Genomic DNA, 24,103 nt, shown 5'->3' with positions numbered 1-24,103 from the left:
TGCGCCAGAATCAGGGCTGCTTAAACTACAGTTCCCAGAGGGCTCCGCGGTCGGGAGCCGAGCCTTTTCTTTCCAACACCACTCGCCTTTTCGGAGTTGGTTCTGCGATAGAGGTGACCCGACTCCCTGAAGCTCATTTTGCAGGTGCAGAGAAGTGTCCGTGCAGTTCCCAGTCATGGTGAGTGTGGGCCCCTGCATGCTGCCCACCTCCGGCCTTCGCGCCCGTGTGTGGATTTTCTTGCGTTTGAAGGACTATTGGGGGAAGGCTGTGCAAGGGATTGTCCTTCGCGCCCTTTGGAAAGCCCCGACTCATCTTCTGGGGACTGTCGCAGGGACCCGGTAATTGGGAAGGGGTTGATTTACAGCTGGGGGTTCTTAGAAGGACTTTAGAGACATCGCTGTCCTTGGAGAGGCGCGATCTCAGTCCTTCTGCATGTTGGGGGTACAAAATACGAAGCTGCGGATTTTCTCCAAAGCACGGTATAGGGGTTTGATAAGGACGATAAGGTTTGAAATGGGAGGGGGTGTTGGACCCTAACCTCTTTTTCTCCTCTTAAGCCCACAGTGTTTTTAAGGGCTTTTGTCAAAGCCCTTGAAAGCAGAAGGCCTTCACTGCAAAGGTAGTGCTTACCAGATGCTCGGGATTGCGATCTACGTTTTCGGGAGAAGTGTTTCCGCCATATCTAATTTCACGAAATGTTATTTAAAACCTGTTCATTGATCTCCTTTTGTCGTACCTGGACATGTTGCAGTGACGGCGCCCCTAGCCAAATAATTAGTGCATTTTTTTTTACTGATCTGTGTGTTAGGAATTCTAGAACCACTACTTTTAAATGTTACACAATAAAACCATCGTGTCACGAAGCTTTGGATACCAAGATATGGATATCTTGTCTCTGCTGAAAGGGAGAAGGGAGGTTGGTGAGGGTACTGACGTAGGAATAATCAGCATGCTGTTTGAAGGTGACATTTGACATCAAACTGAGAGAAATTGCTTCAGTACTTGTATTTGTAGTTGAAACTGTTTTTCCTCTGTTATTTCAAAATACTAAAATGAGTGGGGAATGTGGGGAAATATTTGAAGGAATTGGAACATTTCCAGAACCTGAAAAGACGTGTTTTCAGGGCAAGGGGATTACTTCTTCCACCTTCATAAGGGAGCCAGTGGGGACAGCTTCTAATTCTCAGTAAGTGTTAAACCTAGGTTTCCTACTTATTTTGTCAGATAACATAATTAGTCATTTAAATGATGGTTTCAGTGGTTTCTGAGCTAGTAATCTTAGCAAGAAAGCAGAGGTACTTATTATCAGAGAACCTCAGACTTAATAATTTTAAAACTGGATGGAACCTTTTAAAACAAACATCTTGGCCATCTTAAAATTGAGTTTATTGAAACCCAAAAAGAATGTGATCTGCTCAAGGTCATACAACAGTTTGCCCCCAAGGATCTCACATACTTTCCATCTTACCATATTGTATCATTCAGACACATATCAAGTCATTCTGAAAATTTATTTTTAGTTGCTGAGGTTCTGGATGAAGATACAAGCTCATACTGCAAATACAAACTAAACTATGTATCAGCATTTATATTACTTGATGGTTTTACAATGAGAATATTGTAATTCTAGAATTGGAAGGGAATTTGGAAATTATTTCCTCTAATCTTAAAACATAACCTGGTGAGGTCAAATTATTTTCCCAAGGTCACAGAAAGCTCCTGGGCCCCCATTCTTGCTTTGTTTTTCTACACAGTATATCAAGCCAGGCCTCACCCCAGGAAGGTCACTCCAGCACCAAATAATGTCCATGAGGAAGAACCCTCCTGCCAGTTTGCTGAAACTGATGGCAAATTCTCACATGACTCAATCTCCTTGCCTCCTCAGGAGAGTGTGTGAACAATCACTGAGTTAGAAAAGAGCCATCTTTTGTAAGCTATTAAAATCAGGGTTTTTTTCAAGGAGTCAATTCTTTCCTTGTGTCCATAGGGAATGACAAGCAAGAATAAACTGTATGAAGGAATCTGAATACTGTTTGTCTTTTATATTACAGAAATATATATAAATGAGAAAGTAAAAAAGGAACACATGGGTCTTTCTGTAGAATAACAGAAGGAACACTTAAATTCAAGCTTTACAACTGAGACTTGAACACATGCCCAAGACAGAGCCTGCATCTGCACGAAGGTCATTAGTGCCCTGCCAAGAGCAAAGACATTCCTTCCTTGGATCTTGGCAAACTGCCCAGATATCTAAACAAAGAATAGTAACCTATCTTCACACTGTAACGTTGTAAAAATGTCAGTGGGAATCTCTCACCCTCCTGCTTTTCAACTGTAACGTTGCAAAGAGCAGACAGAACCAAATAGGCACTTCTTTCCTGTTTCATCACCAGACATTCAGACACTAGGCTTCATACTACTCTTAACAAGATGGAATCACCTACCTGTGAAAATAATTTGCTCAGTGATAGAGAAGAAGGAAACTGCTCAGGTGTAATTCGTGCCTGTTCATTAGTTGCCCACAACCCCTTCACTAGGGACTGTGGTACTTTGAACCCATTTTTTTAGTAGCTAAAATAAATGCCTAAAATTGACTGTTCTTTTCTGACCATCTACCTGACTTTCTGGGAGGTTAAGCTTTACAGATAGTAATATTTACTTTTCCCCTCATTGCTTATCGTAGCTTGCTTTCATTGAAGTAGCATGTGTTTATGCTTTTCTTAACTCTTACTTTCCTTCATTCAGCAAATCCTTGTTGAATGCTATATGGGAGTGCAAATTTGAGTCAGGGGCAGACTGTTCTCCCGGAAGTTTCACAGTCTAGTGGAGAGTAACAGCCACAGGCTACAAGAGTCCTTAGAGGAAAAACCTGAGACCTATAATTATAGTGCTTGCTACATACTGTTCTTACTGCTTTGTATGTTAACTCTCTCAATCCTTATGACTACCTTATTTGTTAGGTAGCTGCTATTATTATCTCCACTTTACTATGGAGAAACAATACAGTAACTTGCCCAAGAACATACAGCTGAGTTGAGGAATCAGGATTTGAACCACAAAGTCTGGCTCTAGAGGCCATCTCTTTAACTGTCACACTCTACTGCCTCTCTAGCCCCCTGTTTTAAAAAATTGGCTTATCCTCTTGTTTCTTGCATATGGTTCACTAATGGAGTCTCTGGCCTAAAATAGTACAAGTTATGTAATAAAAGAAGACTTTCATTAGAACTACTGACATAAATAATTTTGCTAACCATAGCTGGAACTATTGTCATTATTTCCAGCCTTCTCAATGCAAGTATATATGAATAAAACAATTTTTTAAAGCATGTTGGGTTTGCTTCCAAACAATTCTTTTACGTTTCCAAGGTTTTGATAGTAATTTTACAAGACCCAGCAAATATCTGAGCTTTAGCAAATGTTTGAGCTCTAACTACATGCCAGGCATTGTTCTAGGCAGCTGGGATACAACAGTAAATAAAGTAGACAAAGCCCCTGTCCTTAAAGAGCTTGCATTCTAAAGAGGGAGGGGGAATCATTTCTTCCTCTGTTTCTTTTTCCTCACCTGCTATACTTCAAGGAAAGAGGGGAAAATGACAGAATTTAAAACATGTAAAGACCATGTGATAGAAAATAAATATATACAATAACAGTGCTCTTTATAAACCTAAAGTCTATTTGGGAACATAAATAAATATGTATTGTATTAAAATTGGATTATTGGGGGAATTATCGTATTTTGTATATTTAGAGATATTAAAGCATAGGGGGAAGTTGGTGAAGGGTATGGGCAAGAAACCCAGAAGGTCAGGAAGAAACTCTCCATAGTTTTTTCCCTTTTTCTCCACTCTCACCCTGGTCACCTCTCTGAAGAAGAAACACATACATAGTCTGCTGTGTTCAGATGCATTTCTCTACAAGAGTTGACACTTGCCTGAGATTTTTCTTCCTCTGAATTCTATGGGTACCAGATTGCTAAGTGCTGCTGACCTCCAGAGGTTAGGGTTTGAAGGTTAGAAGGACCTTTTCAGGTCATAGTCTTCTTCTATCCTAGAAGCATGACCCCTCTCTAAGAGGGAATTCTAAATATAAAGAAATCTAATCCCCTATCCCCAGTCACTTCAGCCACTTCTCTAGTGTGGGTAACTATAGAGGTGACACAGAGTGGAAGTACATTTACCCATCATTGTCAGAGAAAGGAACAATTCCCTTGATTGAATTTTTCCATCTAATTAAACTTACCCATTAAGTTTCCAGGCATTTTTGTTCAGCTCTTTTTAACAGAAATATTTCTATCTTTTTAATTCTCTGAGCTTAATTTAACTTATTTTTAATGACTTAGGGTCGTCACTTTGAATGTTATATATATTTTTTGTCCATATGTTCATATTTTATTCAGGGTCTATAAGATGACTTCCATCTATTATAACTAATATGTTCTTTGTACTTTTTCCCCTTCCTCCCCTTTAATATTAATTTTCCCTTAAAATCAGGTTGTCAACTGTTACCACACGTTGCTACTGTTATTTATTACTTAATGCTAAAATTTTTTACAATCCAGATATTATCATTTTTTCATTTTTATTTCCCCTTAAATAAAAAATATAGGCTTATTTTTCTTCCCCCAAGTAGTTAAGTTGAATCACGATTAATAGTTTTATAAAAACTTTCTGGCTCCTTCTAAAGGGAAATTTTTAACCGCTATTACTCCTCTTCCTGGTATGAAAGATTCTTTTCAGCAGAAGGGAGTGGGGGATTTGCATAAGAGGATTTGTAAGGTTCTAGTGGCCGCCAGGGTTTGTATCATCACATAATGCACATCAACATCGTTAGGCCTATTTTAGTGGTAAAATATCCTAAAAAAGATGGATAAGATTTTGTAAGTAAATCCAAGATAGCAGGGAGAGTTAAATAACACCACATAAATATGCAGCCAAAGGACACATGTTCCAGAAGTTGCTTAGTTGCTTTGTGCATGCTGTGTTTACTGGGACAAGTCTGGGATAAACGTCTTCTACTAAGCCAGATGCGAAGAGTCTTTAAAATTTTACATTAGCTTTTAAAGTATGTGGTTGTCTTATTATAGAGAAAATTCTGAATATCTTTAGGGTAAAATAGCATTTTTTAATAAGGTGTTAATGGGTCTCTTTCATTACAGTCTGAACCAATCCGAGTCCTTGTGACTGGAGCAGCTGGTCAAATTGCTTATTCACTGCTATACAGTATTGGAAATGGATCTGTCTTCGGTAAAGACCAGGTAGGGGCAAGTGTCTGTAAATCTTAAGTAAAAGTAAGAACATTTTCAATAAAACCCTGTATTTAGTTGCAAAGAAATGTTTAAATGGTAAAGGAATGGATAATCCCAACGAATGTACTAGGCACACGGCTATAAGTGGAATCTGGTAGCTTATTTATACGCACCCCTCTGGGCATTGAAAATGCTTTGCAAATTAGAACTATTCCACCTACTGTTAAGTTGACTTGGTGCAGCCAGCAGGTATAATGACAGTAACTGTTAGGGAGAGTCTCGTGGGAGAGAAAGTTGCTGAATCAGCACTTTCTTGTTCATAAATGGTCTTAAGACCCAAAAGAGTTGGACAGGCAAATAGGCTTCCCAGTTTGAAGCAGGCACCCCCTATTCCAGCAGGTCTGATTAATGTACACTAAAATCCTTTCGTACAGTATTCATTTATCCATTCTCTTCACCCATGGATATCAAGTTCTTCCTTCATGCCAGATACTGTGCTTAGCTTTCTGTGAAATGAAATTAGATATACAGCCATCAACAACAAGAGCAAGGTTGTGACATGTCACTTCAACTTGATATTTCTTCCATGTACTCCTTTAAAATTCAGTAATGGTGATTCCTCTTACTGTGTCTGTTAGCAAACCATTGCTGGTTTTATAGCATTCCTTTTTATTTAAAGGACGCCTGATGTTAAACACCTGACTTCTTAAAATAATTATGACTAATTAATGGGAATTATACACATATACACACCAATTAGCAAAAACTCTGTGAAAGGACTTTTTCTGTGACTAAACGACATACCTACACTGACAGATGCTGTCCTTGCTATTTATTTGGCAGCCTATCATTCTCGTGCTGTTGGATATTACTCCCATGATGGGCGTCCTGGATGGTGTCCTGATGGAGCTGCAAGACTGTGCCCTTCCCCTCCTGAAAGGTGAGTTTGGGAGTGGAGGAGAAAGGGATTTTATAGTATTTTACATCTTTAAAAAGCAGATTTTAGAGTTTTGTTAACTGGCCTCTCAATTAGAAATTATTTCATAAAAAGTTTTTGTTTTTTGAACTACAACTACTTGTTAAGATATATACCAAGAATAAATAAGGGTAAAAGTGTGAAATAACCTGTATAAGATAAAAGATTATACTTTTTTCCCAACATGCCTATATGTAATTTATTTTACCAATTAAGTATAATATTGCACAAGGGTTATCCACCTGAGATTGTCCACACTGTGTTATTATTTAAATTCTATTTAAATAGTAATAGTAGTGTCCTGTAATGGAGAACTTTTTCAACGCTAAATGATGTTTTCCAGAACCATATGCTGCTTGGGGACTAGAAATTGGTTGGTCCCCATATATAGTCCCACCCCATCTGCCAGTTGTCAGGTTAAGATATAATATAAATTGTTCTAATCATATACTACATGGTTTCAGAAAGCCTACAAGAGTTCTGCTAAGAGCCTTTGAGCCTCAATGAACAAGTAACAAATGTAAGACAAGTCCTAAATTTGGTTGAAAGGTTCATTAAAATATTAGGTCAGGTTGTAAACTAATTTGAATATTTTTCTTTAGCTATACCTTCATCATCTTTTTTGGGGTGAGGGAGGGTAAGGATTAATTAATAATACTCTCAAAGAGGATTGCACAAATCAAAAATGTAAATATGCCCAAGAGAAACAATGCTCAGAATTCATATATCTGTTCAATAAACACTTAGTAGAAGGAATACTCTGCCATCTCAATCATTTGGTTGCTTAGTTATGTAAGAGAATGCATTACCCTGTCCAAGCTGTTCTGCTGGCTCCCTTTCCTCACCCACTGTTTCCAAATCAACCCCCTCTGTTGCTTTTTCCATTTTTATTCTGTTCTCTACAGAGTTCTCTCTGCTCGCTCTAGTGGGCCCAGGTTACAGTTGGCTTGTCCTTGGTCAGCTGTGAATATGATCGGAAGGGAAGGTTCAGCAGATAAAGGTGCATGGCTGGGAAGAAGATGGATATTTTTTCTCCAGCTGGTGCTCTTATGTATACTTATCTGGGGACTTACAGAAGCCTGACTGACCCAAGTTCCTGGTCTAAAAATTTTATCAGTGACAACACTGTATCCTGATTGTCTTAGTACCTTTGGGCTGCTATAACAAAAATACCATAGACTGAGTGGTTTATAAACAAAAGAAATTATTTCTTACAGTTCTGGAGGCTGGGAAGTCAGAAATCAAAGAGCCAATAGATTGGGTGTCTGGTGAGAGCCCAATTCCTGGTTCACAGACAGCCATCTTCTCACTGTGTCCTCACATGGCAAAAGGGGTGAGGGAGCTCTCTGAGGCCTCTTCTATAAGGGCACTAATCCCAATCGTGAGGGCTCCCCCTCATGACCTAATCACTTCCCAAAGGACCTACCTCCTAATACTATCACACTGGGAATTAGATTTCAACGTATGAATTTTATGTGGACACAAGCATTCAGTCTATAGCACATGGCCTTTTTAATACAGTCACCAAAAGAAAGCCATGATATATAGCTGACACTTCAACAACTCAGGGCTTAGTGGTGCCAGTCTTCCCTGCAGTGGAAAATCCGAGTACAATTTATAGTTGGCCCTCTGTTCACAGATCCTCTGTATCCACAGGTTCAACCAACCTCAGATTGTACAGTACTGTAATATTTACTGTGGGAAAAAAATCCACATATAACTGGTCCTGCACAGTTCAAACCTGTGTTATTCAAGGGTCAACTATGTTCTTCAATCAAAAAACAGGTGGTGTATTGGACTGACACTGCAGCACAGTGGTTGAAATCTGGACCAATCTTGACTTGAATTATAGCCCCACTCCTTTTTGATAGGCAGCTAATTAATCTCTTTAAGCCTCATTGTCTTCATGTGTAAAATGTTAAAATTAAATTTGACAAAAGAAATCTCTTAGTGTTATTCCTTGCAAAAACTCCTCAATAAGCATTGTTTTAATTTGATTGATATCTTAGAATTAAAGTAATTATAATTTAAAGGTTAGGTGAATTAGTTTCTCTTTTGTGTTATCTGTGGTAATTAATGTGAATAATTAATGTTGCCTTGAAAGTTACCTTGCATCATTATAAAAGATAAAAGCTATAGAGTTTTGGAATTAAGATAATTATTGAAATAGGAAAAGCAAAATAAATGTATTGACATTTCTGCTGATGTTATGGTTGTTGAATTAATATATTGCCTTTCTTTTTTTAGGCCCCTAAAACTTTGATCAATGTGATTTGTAAGAGTAAACATTTGCTACAAAGTGAAAGAGTTACTGGGTAGATTCAGTATGAAAAAGAAAACCTCAGACTTTGGCGTTTAAGTAGCTCTGCATATTTATTGCCATGTTCACAGATGTCATCGCAACAGATAAAGAAGAGATTGCCTTCAAAGACCTGGATGTGGCCATTCTTGTGGGCTCCATGCCAAGAAGGGATGGCATGGAGAGGAAAGATTTACTCAAAGCAAATGTGAAAATCTTCAAATGCCAGGGTGCAGCCTTGGACAAATATGCCAAGAAGTCAGTTAAGGTGACCAATGCAGTATTTTATTGGGTTTTTCATTATCAGCATTTGAAACTTCTGCTTTCAACATTTAAGTGAAAAAGAAAGTATTTGCCTTTTTTTTCCCTAGTTCTGTGCGATGGTCAGTAAATACAGATACAGAGTTTTGCTCAATTAGCCCTCCCTTTCTGGGTTTTGTTCATATAGTGTAGAAATCTGTATTCTGAGGGGCTCAAAGATATTCTGCCTATTACCATGACATGGAGATTTAATATTAGTTTGTAAACCTATAGAGAAGGCACAGAACTTTCTGGTGCCTTTTAGCTGTGTGGGACTATTTGTTCAGACATTTGGATTTGTGTTTGTGATTGTGAAGGGAGATGGCTATAAGCTGTTTGTTCTTAGTCACAGGAGGTAGGGGCTTCTGAATGCTCACTTTTTCTCAGTCCAGAGGAATTTCGATATGTTCGTCTCTTGAGGTGTTGAGTCGGTATGACTTCCTATTCTGTCTCTTTGTGTTCAACCTATTTATTTTGTTTTCTAAATTTGTGTTATTATTACAGTAAAGCCTCCTTTTACCAATTAAGTATCAGTTACCTAGAACTTAATTGTCATAGCAAAAGGGCTTGCTAGTTAGAGATTTTTCTGATTTTGATACACTTCTTCCACCCAATTCTGAATTCAAAGAAAGGTAAAAGAAAATTTTATAAGGTTTTTTAATGTTGCCATTTATAATGTTCTATCTTCTATAATACTTCATAGACACCTGAATTTTTGCTTTCTGCAGATTTTATTTCAAATAGTTAACTTTTATTTTCTGTAGTCATTAACAGAAAATAATAGAAATGAGTTGGGTAGAAATCCCCAGGTCTCTTAGTAAAAAAATTACAAGGTTGCTTGGAGTTATAGTACTACTTGCATAGTAATTGCCTCTCAGCCAAAAGTGTCTTTCTTGGGGGAAATATACACCGACACTGGAGTAGTTAGGGATAGCAGAGTATCATATCTACAGCTTGCTCTCAAATAGGCCAAAAAAAAGACTAAGGGCAGTGTGTGTGTGTGTGTGTGTGTGTGTGCATGCGTGCACACGTGCACAGAAAGTGAAAGAGATGGGGCAAATTAGAGAATCGATACAAGTAACGTGGGAGTTAGTCTTTATAATATGCTTACAGCTTTTCTGTAAGTTTGATATAATTTCACAGTAAGTTTTTTTTATCATTTTATTAAAGATTTTTAAGACTTGTAAAAAATGTTCATGTATACATTTTCCTATGCTGTATTGTAATTCACTGCATCCTATACCTACCCCCTCCAAAAAAAAAAAAAAAAAAGCCTGAAGTGCTTTCTCCTACAGATTGATTCAATGGGTGTGAAATGGTGGGACCTGGTATTTTAGCAACTAACCCAGTTAATTCTTAGGATTAGGCAAGACTGAGAAACACTTTTCATTCATAAGGGCAAATGATTGTCCTAAAGTAAACTTCTCAAGTAGAATTTCTTTCTTGGACTACTTTTATAAGGAGGAAAACTTTTATGATTGAATTGAACTCTGAGATAGAGCCCTAGGTTACTAGTTTTTTATGGCAACTAGATAAATGCTGTCTCTGTTTCGGCAGAAAACAAAATGACTTGTGTACATAACGGTGGTTTTAGTAAATGTTTTCAGTAGTCGCACCAAATACTAACAAGGGGGAAAAGTTATTAGAACGGAGGATAGAAACCTACTAGAAACTAGAAACTGCAATAATAACTATACGTATTTTGCTAACACAAACTTGATAAGAAGGCTACGTGTTACATGTCAGTCATATTCTAAGTCGGTTTAGTTAATCAGTTACGGTCTGTAGCTCTGCTATGCCTCGCGTACCTCCTAGGTTATCGTGGTGGGAAACCCGGCCAACACCAACTGCCTGACTGCCTCCAAGTCGGCACCGTCCATCCCCAAGGAGAACTTCAGTTGCTTGACTCGTCTGGATCACAACCGAGCTAAAGCTCAGGTAAGAAAGATGCGTTTTCAAATCTTATGAATGTTCAACTTTAAACCCTTTTTCTCTAACTTTTAAGTAGCTGAATCATAGTTTGTGCTTTTTTCTTGTTGTTTTGTTTTAGTAGGAAGCTATTCCAATTTGTTAGGACATCTTTAAACCTAACCTCTTAAAGCAGCTGAACTTCGTACTTAATTTTCTCAACTATAATTTCATTTCCTAGCTTTAATTACATATCATTGCTAATGTCCTCTTAGTACAGTGGTTAAAAATTAGTCAGTAGTATAGATAATTCACATGACAGCACACAAATTATTTTTGTCAGATATATAGGAGATTATAATAGAAAAACTTGAGCTTTGTGTATTATATGTGGTTCTGCTTTTTTCCCTACTGCTAAGCAATCGAATTTGATTTTAATTTAATTTCATTTTCATTTTTATATCCTCATACTCTACATGTTTCCATAAAATTTCTTAGTTTTCAATACTTAGTAGCTAAATTTTAATTGTTATCCAGTTTCCTTATCCCTTGGAGCCTTAGATAAATATGCTAAGGGGTCAGTGACCAGGGTATTAACAATAGCTTTTTTTAAATTAGAGACCTTGCCACTCATCTGTGCTAGTTTCCTAGGCTTTCTCAGATCTAGACAATCCCAGTGCCCTTAGATGTCATGACAAAGTTCTAGTTCTTGGACATAACCTCTTTCCTTTTCCCTAGCATCTTTCTGGCCATCCTCCTTATCCACAGCTCATCTGCTAGATAGGTCTATGAATTTAGTTCTTTCTTCTCTAGAGAAGACAACATTGTTGAGTTTCAAGAAAACTATTTTTACCAAATGATGGTGTGAGGTCTAAGTTGAAAACTGTTACCAGATTCAATGGGCCCATCACTTGGGGTGCATCGCCAGTGAACATACCAAGTACTTTCAGTCAAAGCAGAAGTGTTTATTCCTTGTGACAAGTAAGGAAACAGGTAGATAGCTCTCAAAGCACTGTCTCTCCAAATAACCAGATCAGGGACATTTTAAGCTAAGGGTACATGTATATTCATGAAAGGGCGAGTGTAATCTTCAATGCAAAGGTGGAGTTCTAGATGCACTTGCGCAGTACAACAACATGCTCAAACATACATGCCTTGCATGTTCAAAAATGGCAGAAATTCCAGCCCTTGGGGTGGAGATTTTAGCATTAAAATGAGGCAAAGGTCACCCTAAGTTGACAAAATCCAAGAACCTAGTTGTGTGAAATCACAAGGGTCAGCAAAGGCTCATTCCTTAGGCTCCAGTTAATCTGGTGGCTGAGTGCTTGAGGGGTTTTGGACGCTGCAAAACAGCTCAAGAATGTGTTTCAGGCTGATCTTTACCTTTGAAATAGGACAGAACAGGGAGTCTTTATAACTGATTTGTTATCTTTGCTATGGTTACTTCTCATGCCTAATAACAGTTGTTTGTTCTTGCATTCTTTGTTCTTTCTAAAATCATTAATTACTGAGACCTATTTTTTGTTTCCACATGAACACCTAGGAGGTCATAGTTCACCTTTCTCCCAATCTCCTTAGAACAGAAGGGTTCTGAAATTCACACTCTAGTTCTTAACCTAAGCTTGTCTAGTGCATGTTGCAATTTCTCTTATTGCCCAGTATTCTACTCCTGCAAGACATGACATACTCTGGTTTAACCCCATACCTTCCTTATTACTGTGTGGCTAACAAAACTACTGCTTTAAACTAAGAGCTTTCAGCTCTGGAGGGCCCAGTGAAGGAGAAAAGTGTTCACATTTAAGTTTCTACACTAAGCTGAATGCTTTACATCTGACTTGTCATTTACTTCTCATAGTAGCCATATGAGATATCTGTTATTACTACTGTTCTACAGATAAGAAATGTGAAGCCCAGAAAGGTCAGGGAACCTGCTCAAAGTCACACAGCTAGTAAATGACGGAGTCAGTAAAAGGGTCTGCCTGACTCCAGACCCTCATGTGTGTTCTTACAAAATGGGATCAAGTGACCTAATCCATTCACTAGCTCTGTGACCCTGAGAAAGTATATTCAAGCTATAAAATGGGATAATAATTGAATCTACCTCAGATGGTAGTTATGTGAACTAAATGAGATAAGATCTATGTTAAGACCTTATCCTGGTGCCTGTCACATAGCAAAAGGTTGGCTGCTATAGTTATTATTGATGATGACGATGATGATTAAGAGAGATATAACCAAGGTTTGAGAAGAGTCACACCTCAGAAATCTCTCAGTTAATTTAAAAGGTCTTTGGATAACAAGCTTAAATTGCAAATATTTCCTGAGAGGCTTTGGGCTGTGAGCTGGGTCTTTTTCCTTGTTATTTAGCCAGTGTCCAGGGGCTGGGAAGAAATGGGAGTTTGTTTGAATGCCTGGAGGCTGGAGATTGGGGTACTGTAGAACAGTTATGAAGGAAAAGATGATCATCATAGTTGTTGCATCTGTGGACTCTGGATTACCAGATGGCAATTCACTTAGTTACAACAGGAAGAAAGAGGTAAAATGATGACACCGACAAATTTCCATCTTTGCTGTTTGACCTGAGGCCTTGGTGGAGGCAGGCATTGGAAAATTCTGCTTCCAGAAGTACAGCTAAATAATACTTTGTCCCAGTGCCTGCAACAGTTTTCCTTGTGGGGTGAAAGTCTGAGTGAGGAAAGAAGGAGCCATCTCATCATACTTTGACTTTGGCATGTGTTCCAGCATGCAATTCTGGTACAGTGAATGCTGTTAGAAGTTTCCTCCTCCTATAGAGGCCATTAATCCAGTGAGAAAAGTAACAAACCCAAAGATTAATTTTTCTTACATGAATGGATACTAGTCTTACATAATTTATTTTGGAAATCAGAGCTCCTAGCTACCTAGTGACTGTTTATCACCTGCAGAAATCCCCTGTGTATTTGCAGACCAGAGCTACATATGTTGTCTGCTGACCAGGTAATTTGGCAATGAAACCAGTTAGGTGGTATCAGAGAGAAGAAAATTACTAGAGCTGGAGAATGAATCAAAACCTGTTTAACAGATCTGTGTGACAGACGTGAAAGTGTCTGAAGGAGTAAGGAACTGCTAGCCTAGGTACATGGTAGTTTAGACTAGCTCTGACATGCATGATATTCTCAGAAACTATATATGCTGGGTGCAAAGTACTGGCCTTTGCTATCCAGACAGAAGTGGATTAGCTCAGGAGATCTAAAGAATAAGAGGAGGTGGCCAATAGGACACAGGAAGTAAGGGGAGCCTCCTGTAGGGAGGATAGGCCTGTGGGCAGTTTGTCCTCACTGTACTTTGGAGCAGCTGAAACTGACATTCAGCAGAGTTATGGTTTCTAAGTTCTTGATAATATACATCTTGGCTCACTTACCCCAGTATAAATATTCCTTTTTCTCAATGATGCCAGCTAAATATAAGTGAGGACAGTTCTTTGCAAGTCCTTTCAAGTCATGGCACACACAGAAAATGGTACTCATTGCACAGCACACCACTCTACCCCAACCGCTAAGCAGATCAGTAGCTGGGTACCCCAGAAACCAACCATCCAACTAATTTGTGAAGACTGATATGGTAGTTAATAGTCCTAATACTTGCAGAACTCTAAATGAAGCAGGGTTTAGATCAGAAGTGATTTTAAATGTCAGGAACAAAGAATTTTAACTTATTTTTAAAATCTATTTGAGGACTTAAGAAATGAGTCTTGACTTATTTTAAGGGTCAGTGAAAGTAGGCACAACTTGCTTCTTACTTGACTGAATAAATTACCGTGAAGATGAGTCAAGGCATTGCAAACATTTTAGGTAATGGCTTTTTTAATCTTCATTCTTTTTGGTTGGTTGGTTGTCATTTTATTTTTTACTCTTTAATTTGGAATATTTATAGACTTAGAAGAAGTTGCAGAAATAGTACAGAGAATCCCATGTACCCATCACCCACTTCCCCCAGTGGTGACATCTTACATAACTATAGAGAATTATCAAAACTAGGAAATCGACTAAACTACACACAACACTGTTAACTAGCTTTACTCAGATTTCTGCAGTTTTTGTATGTCTTTATGGATGATCCTATGACATTTAATCATATATATAGATTACTATAACCACCATAGTTTCAAGAAACAGAACTGTACCATCACCCACAAAAGAAGTCCTACTCACGTTGCCTCTCTATAGTTACACGCTCCCTCTCCTTTCCTAAACTCTGACAACCATTTGTCTGTTATCCAACTCTGTACTTTGGTCATTTCGAGAATGTTTTAAAAATAGAATTGTGCAGTAAGTAACCTTTTGACACTGTTTTTTTTTTTCCCCACTGAGTTTAATGCCTTTAATATCCATCCAAGTTGTTACATGTATCAGTAGTTCATTCCTTTTTATTGTTATTCCATTTATTTATTTAATTGTATGAATGTACCACAGTTGGTGTTGGAGGACGGAGGGAACAAAAAGTGCCCACCAAACTGAGAAGGTATCTTGAGACCTTAAAATGAGGCAGGCAGCTCCATATAACCAATGGATCAGTTTATTATAGGGTGACTTACTCACAGGGTGGGATCAGGATCAGGTGGACAGTGACCCAGAAGCATTTGCAGCTGCACTTCCTACCGCAGAGGGACCATGGGGACGATTCTATAGGGTATGGGGGTAGGTGCTTTGAAACAGGACATGCATTTCTAAGTTAAGATTTATGAATGGATAACTAGTCTCGTGGGTGCCAGGAATATGTCAAGGAAGGTTTTCATCATTGTTTGGGGACCAGCAGAGCATAGAGGCTACCTGGTCCTAATGTTTATTGAACAGTATCTATTAACTACAAAGCCCTTGATGTGATTCACTTCACAGGTCAGTTTTAAAGGATAGAAGAAACTGTAAGGGCCCGAGACGGCGTCAGTTATGCTAATAGCCATACTTTGTTTAACCATTCTTGAAGGACTTTTGAGCTGTTTCCAGTTTGGGGCTATTGGTATCCTTGTTTTTAAAATTTCATTAAAATATCCGAGTGTATTCCCTTTGCTATATGGTGAATACACAACCAGAGCTTTGATGCAGTGCTGCTGTTATTTATGTGTGCAAAAGCTGTGGATTCTGGTACAACTATTTTTTTCTCTCATTCTTATTTTAACATAAAGGAAAGAAAAATCACTCACAATGTCACCCTAATACATCAGCTTTTTAAAACATTTTTCCAAAACCTTCTCTTCTAGATCATTATAAATTCTGCTATCTAATTAGGAACAAATTACAGGCATACATTAGAGATATTGTGGGCTTGGTTCCAGACTACTGCAATAAAGCAAATATCAGGATAAAGCAAGTCAATGAATTTTTTGGTTTCCCAGTGCATATAAAAGTTGTATTTGAAAAAAAAAAAAAAAGTTGTATTTGTACTGTAGTCTATTAAGTATGCAATAGCATTATGTCTAAAAAATATGTACATACCTTAATTTAAAAAGGCTTTATTGCTAAAAGAAAAACAAATGCTAACCATCATCTGAGCCTTCAGCAAGTCCTAATCTTTTTGCTGACTGGGGGGGGGGGGTCTTGCCTCCATGGTGATGCTGTTGACTGATCAGGGTGGTGGGGTGCCTGTGGCAATTTCTTAAAATAAGACCACAGTGAAGTTCACCATATTGATTGACTCTTCCTTTCACAAATGATTTCTCTGTAGCATACAATGCTGTGTGATAGCATTTTACCCAGAGTAGAACTAATTTCAAAATTGGGAGTTACACCTCTCAAACCCTGCCACTGCTTTATCAACTAAGTTTATGTAATACTCTAAATCCTTTCTTGTCATTTCAACAATCTTCACGGCGTCTTCACTGGGAGTAGATTCCATCTCAAGAAACTACTTTCTTCACTCATCGTAAGAAGCAGCTCCTCATGCATTAAAGTTTTATCGTGAGATTGCAGCAATTCAGTCCCATATTCAAGCTCCACTTCTACTTTTAGTTCTCTTGCTATTTCCACCATATCTGCAGTCACTTCCTCCAATGAATGTTGGCAGTTTGCCCTCTTCCCAGGAATCACAAATGTTCTTAATGGCATCTCAAATGATGAATCCTTTCCAGAAGGTTTTCAATTGACTTTGCCCAGATCCATAAGAGGAATCACTATCTCTGGAAGCTATAGCCTTATGCAATGTATTTCTTAAATCATAAGACCTGAAAGTCAAAATGAGTCCTTGGTCCATGGGCTGAAGAATGGATGTTGTGTTAGCAGGCACATTATCCATTGGAGCTGTTGGTGACCAGGTGCATAGTCAATGAGCAGTAATATTTTGAAGGGAATCTTTGTTTCTGAGCCCTGGGTTTCAACAGTGAATATTTCAACAGGTTTAAAATATTCAGCAACCATGTTGTCAACAGATATGGTGTCATCCAGGGTTTGTTGTGCCATTGATGGAACTCAGGCAGAGTAGATTAGGCAGAATTCTTAACGGCCCTAGAATTCTCAGAATGGTAAGTGAGCGTTAGCTTCAGCTGAAAGTCACCAGCTGCATTAGCCCCTAACAAGAGAGTCAGCCTGTCCTTTGAAGCTTTAAAGCCTTGAAGCCAGGCATTGACTTCTCCCCCATAGCTTTGAAGATCCTAGATGATATCTTCTTCCAATAGAAGACTGTTCATCTACATTGAAAATCTGTTGTTTAGTGTAGCCACCTTCATTAATTATCTTAGCTAGATCTTCTGCCTAACTTGCTGCAGCCTCTATATCAGCACTTGCTGCTTCACCTTGCACTTTTATGTTGTGAAGACAGTATCTCTCCTTAAACCTCATGAATCAACCTCTGCTAGCTTCAAACTTTTCTTCTGTAGCTTCCTCACCTTTCTCAACCTTCACAGAATTGAAGAGAGTTAGAGTCTTGCTTTGGATTAGGCTTTGGCTTAAGGGAATGTTGTGGCTGGTTTGATCATTGTGGCTGGTTTGATCGTCTATCCGGACCATTAAAACTTTCTCCATATCAGCAATAAGGTTGTTTCACTTTCTTATCATTCGTGTGTTCACTGGAGTAGCACTTTTAATTTCTTTTAAGAACGTTTCCTTCGCTTTCACAACTTGGCTGTTTGGCCTAGCTTTCAGCTTATCTTGCTTTCAGCCTTCCTCACTAAACTTAATTATTTCTAGCTTTTGACTTAAAGTGAGGGATGTGCAACTCTTCCATTCATTTGAAGACTTAGAGGCCACCGTAGGGTTATTAATTGGCCTAAATTCAGTATTGTTTGTGTCTCAGGGAATAGGGCAACCCAAAGGAGAGGGAGAAAGAAAGGGGAACAGCTAGTCAGAGGAGCAGTCAGAACACACACAACGTTTATTGATAAGTTCACTGTTATATGTGAGCAGGGTTCATGGTACCCCAAAACAATTACAATAGTAACATCAAGGGTCATTGATCACAGATCACCATAACAAATATAATAATAATGAAAAAGTTTGAAATATTGTGAAAACTACCAAAGTGTGACACAGAGACGTGAAGTGAGCAAATGCTGTTGGAAAAGTGGTGCTGGTAGACTTGCTCAACACAGGGTTGCCACAAACCTTCAATTTGCAAAAACACAGTATCTGTGAAGTGCAGTAAAGTGAAGCACAATAAGAGGAGGTATGCCTGTATACATCCAACTAACCATAATTTCTTTTCTGCCCATTACCTTATCAAGTGATTAACAAAATAAGCAAGCTGATTTTATTTAGATCTTTCAAAACATAACTTTAACCCTTTCTGGTACCACTGTACTATATAACATAATTGATGTTCAAGTGACTACAAAGCATGCAGGATCCTGAAGTGCTTTCTGAACCTACAGCTAGAGATTGTTACTTCTGTTACAATTTTAGTATTATATATATTTTGTATTTAAACTCTTAACTTCAGTTTTCTAATCTATAAAATGAGGACAGCCATACTTTGGTATTTGAGTCCCTTCTAACTCCAAAATTTTATATTTAGGATTATTTGAAAATTACTTAATTTATATAGGTATAGATTAAAAGCTTCACCTAAATATAGAGAAAGTATCTAAATACCTGACTGGTCAGAAATGCTGAGGCGTCATCTCCAAGTATTAACAACAAAGCAAAGGTTACATTACGTATTCAAGCAATATTAACCTCTTGCTTGGTGTTTTATATTTCATAAATCTACAATACAAATAAGTCATTCATAAACTGTAAGATGATCCTTACTCTTAAGCATTTTACTTAAATATTGTACCCTATAATGTTTCAGGCTCAGTGTTTGTTTACACTATTAAACTCTTTTGGGAAACTACTAAGTGATAAAATTTGTGGGTTTTGTTTGTTTGTTTCCAAATTAGAATAACTCTTGTGTTCCCTTGAAGTTTCAGAGGCTTTTTATCTTAAGGACATTTGTTAAATGCGTCACAATTTGAAATTTTAAAAAAAAATTTGTCTAAGTAATATATTTGTTTTCTATTGAACTAGATTGCTATTAAACTTGGTGTGATTTCTGATGATGTAAAGAATGTCATCATCTGGGGAAACCATTCCTCAACTCAGTATCCAGATGTCAACCATGCCAAGGTGAAACTGCAAGGAAAGGAAGTTGGTGTTTATGAAGCTCTGAAAGATGACAGCTGGCTCAAGGGAGAATTCATCACGGTGAGAAAAATCCGGGAGCTCTCTTCACAGCCAAGCATCAAGAACTCTTGAGAGACACACCACATTACTGACCTGAGTGTGTCCCCAAGGGGTGGTGGGAGGAAACTCAAGGACAGCAGGCCTTTGATGAGTGCATATTTTCTTTGGGGGTCATACTAAGGCAGTCATAATCCAATCTGATCTATTGTGTAGCAGTCAAGATTGATTGTTAAAGTGGGAAAAACTAGATGCCCTCTAGTCATCCAGCTATCTTATAGAGATCTGTTTCTTTGTATGAAGTGTGGTAAAACTTTCTGTGCAGGTTTATAGTTTTCACTTTTCAGGAAGACTGGTGCTTCTAAGTGAAATAGGTTAGTAAGGTCAACATGGGGTAGTTGAGTGATTTTGGAGGGGACACATTAAGCTATGGTTTCAGCCTTTCACCCCAGGAATAACACTGCTGTCTCTGCCTGCCCCACCCAGACTGTGCAGCAGCGCGGTGCTGCTGTCATCAAGGCTCGGAAACTGTCCAGTGCAATGTCTGCTGCGAAAGCCATCTGTGACCACGTCAGAGACATCTGGTTTGGAACCCCAGAGGTGAGAATTCAGTGAATTGCACAGGCCACTCTTTTATTTTTGTCCTTTAATGCTATAATGTAAAAAAAAAAAAAAAAAAACAGCCTTGCAGTCAGGCCAGTTAGGTTCACATTCCACCTCAGCTGCTGACTAGCTGAGTAACCTTGGGAAAGTTGCGTAACCTTTCTGAGCTGTTTTATCATCTTTTACATGGCATATAACTCACAGGGTTGTGAGGGTAATGAGATGAAATATGGAAAGCACCTAGCACACATGGTAGAGGTGACTTTTTTTTCTTCTTAAAACCTATATTGGGCCTAAAAATTTTGGGGGAAAACATAGGCAGAACACTCTGTGACATAAATCACAGCAAGATCCTTTTTGACCCACCTCCTAGAGAAATGGAAATAAAAACAAAAGTAAATAAATTAAAAAAATATTTTGCACAGCAAAGGAAACCATAAACAGGACGAAAAGACAACCCTCAGAATGGGAGAAAATATTTGCAAACGAAGCAACTAACAAAGGATGAACCTCCAAAATATACAAGCAGCTCAATATCAAAAAAAAAACAAACCCAATCCAAAAATGGGCAGAAGACCTAACTAGACATTTCTCCAGAGAAGATATACAGATTGCCAACAAACACATGAAAGAATGCTCAACCTCACTAATCATTAGAGAAATGCAAATCAAAACTACAATGAGGTATCACCTCACACCAGTCAGAATGGCCATCATCAAAAAATCTACAAAGAATAAATGCTAGAGAGGGTGTGGAGAAAAGGGAACCCTCTTGCACTGTTGGTGGGAAAGTAAATTTATACAGCCACTATGGAGAACAGTATGGAGGCTCCTTAAAAAACTAAAAATAGAACTACCATATGACCCATCAATCCCACTACTGGGCATATACCCTGAGAAAACCATAATGCAAAAAGAGTCATGTACCACAATGTTCATTGCAGCACTATTTACAGTAGCCAGGACATGGAAGCAACCTAAGTGTCCATCGACAGATGAATGGATAAAGAAGATGTGGCACATATATACAATGGAATATTACTCAGCCATAAAAAGAAACAAAATTGAGTTATTTGTAGTGAGGTGGATGGACCTAGAGTCTGTCATACAGAGTGAAGTAAGTCAGAAAGAGAAAAACAAATACCATATGCTAACACATATATATGGAATCTAAAAAAAAATGGTTCTGAAGAACCTAGGGGCAGGACAGGAGTAAAGATGCAGATGTAGAGAATGGACTTGAGGACATGGGGAGGGGAAAGCGTAAGTTGGGAGGAACTGAGAGAGTAACATTGACATATATACACTACCAAATGTAAAATAGATAGCTAGTGGGAAGCAGCTGCATAGCACAGGGAGATCAGCTCAGTGCTTTGTGACCACCTAGAGGGGTGGCATAAGGAGGGTGGGAAGGAGATGCAAGAGAGAGAGGATATGGGGATATACGTATGCATATAGCTGATTCACTTTGTTATAAAGCAGAAACTAACACAACATTGTAAAGCTATTATACTCCAATAAAGATGTTAAAAAAATAAAAAACCTATATTGGGCCATAGCTTCCTCATTTATAAAATGAGAGTTATGTTTCTGTAGCCTACTTCACACATAGATTGGAAGAGTGGAACAAGATAATAACCGTGAAAGTTGCCTGATTGTGGAAGTGCCTGATAATGGTTCCTTACACAGTAATGAAGTTATGCACATAGTAAGAACGTGTCACCTGGTTTAATTTTGTTAGTTCATGTGTCAGTTGGTTATGTAAACTAATCCCTTAGCACCATGAGAATGTAAAACATTGTTATTTGTTATTTTCAGGGAGAGTTTGTTTCCATGGGCATCATCTCTGATGGTAACTCCTACGGTATTCCTGATGATCTGCTTTACTCGTTCCCTGTTACAATCAAGGTAAGGTATTTTGGGTTATTTACCTCTGTCCTCTACTGGGAAAGCAGTTGTGTGTTTTTATTAATAATGGTATAATTTAGTCTAGAAAGTTGTTCCTTTACTAAATTAGACTTTTTTCTCAGCTTTAAAATCATGTGAAGCACAACTTCAGGTCACTAAAAGGTTGAAATTAATCTGGAAAGCAAGTTGCAACTCTCCCCACCAGACACATTTTGTTATTATGCTTCTAATATTGGATATCTACAAATATTCTATTACTTCTAAATGAAGCAATGGTTCTAAGTATTGTTGCTTTGTATTATAACTGTACTAAAGTCAGTCATTTTTTATGTTTCCTGATTAAAGCCTCATTTAAAGATTTTTTCTAGATTCAATGAGTTTCAGATTCAAGTGTTGAGTTTTCATCAGAATTATCTGTTAAGATCTGGATTTTGATTTGCTTCTTTAGAATCACACTTTAAAACATACTTCTCTAGATTAAGTTCAAACTAAGTTGTTGCTTGCTGGAACATCAATTCTAGTTTAATGATAAATCTCTTGGGACTTCCCTGGTGGTCTAATGGTTAAGACATCACCTTCCAGTGCAGGGGGTGTGGGTTGGATCCCTGGTCAGGGAGCTAAGATCCCACATGCCTCACGACCAAAAAACCAAAGCATAAAATAGAAGCAATATAGTAACAAATTCAATGAAGACCTTAAAAGTGGTCCACCTCAAAAAAATCTTAAAAAAATAAATTATAAATCTCTTATTTGCAATTATTTTCTAACAGGATAAGACCTGGAAGGTTGTTGAAGGTCTCCCTATTAATGATTTCTCACGTGAGAAGATGGATCTTACTGCAAAGGAACTGGCAGAAGAAAAAGAAACTGCGTTTGAATTTCTTGCCTCTGCCTGACTAGACAATCATTTCCGTGTTACTAAATGCCCCAAAGCTGAAGAATCTAAATGTCGTCTTTGACTCTAGCACCAAATAATAATAATGCTATACTTAAATTACTTGTGGAAAAACAACACACTTTAAAGATTGTGTGCTTCTTGGTACAGATTTGTGACAGTTCATCATCATGCTGTTAGTGCTGCATTCTAAAATAAATATATATTCAAATGAAGATGATTCAGACTCTAATTTCTGGATAATATTTTGTTTCTATTCAGAAAACAATCTTGCATGTTTCCCAGCTTGCCTAAGGGGTTATGATTTTTAAAAAAAAAACAAAGTAAAGATAGAAAAGATAGAAAATGTTACAAGGTAAAGCATAATTCTCTCATATTTAAATAGGATAGGAAAATCCACCTCGTGAATCAATCTACTCCAGAATATAATTTTAAACATTACCTACATTAGGCAATTAAACACATCATATACTTTAAATCTTAATTTATGCTTTGTGGATAATTTGCTTTTAACATTAGCTGTTAAATAGGCTGCAGATAATATTCTGTTAACAGTTTAATGCCATTGATGATATTAGAACCATCATTTTCATGACAGAAGAGAGAGGTAGTTAGTCTTCCCTTGAGGTATTCCTCTATAGCAGACAAGGATTCATTTACACTCCATAACTGGTAAATGCCACTGAAATTTATGCTAGTAGGAATATTCTTAATCTAAGTGTATTATTGGAAACATGCTGTTGTTCGAAAAAACTAGCCTTTTTTTTCCAAAATCCATGAGGATAGGAGACATCTATCTTTTCATCCATGTCGTTAACTCTGTACATAAAAGATACTCAATATCATAAATCTCTCAGGGCCTAATACAGTGTTCATGGGTGCCCAAATATGTGGCTGGGTTTGTTACTTAAAATCACCTATATTGGGGCTTCCCTGGTGGTGCAGTGGTTAAGAATCTGCCTGCCAATGCAGGGGACACAGATTCGAGCCCTGGTCTGGGAAGATCCCACGTGCCACAGAGCAACTAAGCCCGTGTGCCGTAACTACTGAGCCTGTGCTCTAGAGCCTGCAAGCCACAGCTACTGAGCCCACATGCCACAACTACTGAAGCCCATGCGCCTAGAGCCCGTGCTCCGCAACAAGAGAAGCCACCACAATGAGAAGCCCGCGCACCACAACGAAGAGTAGCCCCTGCTCGCCACAACTAGAGAAAGCCTGTGCGCAGCAACGAAGACCCAATGCAGCCAAAAATAAATAAATTTATTTATTTAAAAAAAATTACCTATATCATGATCTCAATATTTCATATGTAGAAAAGAAAAAAGCGAGTGAAAAATGCTT

At 38.0% G+C, this 24,103-nt stretch overlaps 1 protein-coding gene across 1 annotated transcript; it reads left to right on the top strand.

Annotated features, from left to right (window-relative positions):
* The first annotated feature begins 32 nt into the window (after nt 1–32).
* On the top strand, nt 33–22,977 carry MDH1 (malate dehydrogenase 1). The gene is made up of 9 exons (XM_082358314.1): nt 33–178; nt 5,157–5,255; nt 6,090–6,186; nt 8,614–8,789; nt 10,637–10,759; nt 19,204–19,380; nt 19,843–19,956; nt 21,778–21,867; nt 22,638–22,977. Exons 1-9 carry the CDS (start codon nt 176–178, stop codon nt 22,761–22,763), a joined length of 1,005 nt encoding a protein of 334 aa, XP_082214440.1. The 5' UTR covers nt 33–175; the 3' UTR covers nt 22,764–22,977.
* Nucleotides 22,978–24,103: the final 1,126 nt, after the last annotated feature.

This window comes from Balaenoptera borealis (genome assembly GCF_965194805.1).
Source record: "Balaenoptera borealis genome assembly, chromosome: 15".
Taxonomy (NCBI): Eukaryota; Metazoa; Chordata; class Mammalia; order Artiodactyla; family Balaenopteridae; genus Balaenoptera; species Balaenoptera borealis.
This window is presented reverse-complemented; position numbering and strand designations above follow the sequence as displayed.

Bases quoted from the DNA above. Each gene is read 5' to 3' on its own strand.
- MDH1 (XM_082358314.1), top strand. The intron at 5,256-6,089 runs GTAGGGGCAAGT...TTTATTTGGCAG, and splicing joins CTGTCTTCGGTAAAGACCAG to CCTATCATTCTCGTGCTGTT. The intron at 10,760-19,203 runs GTAAGAAAGATG...CTATTGAACTAG, and splicing joins ACAACCGAGCTAAAGCTCAG to ATTGCTATTAAACTTGGTGT.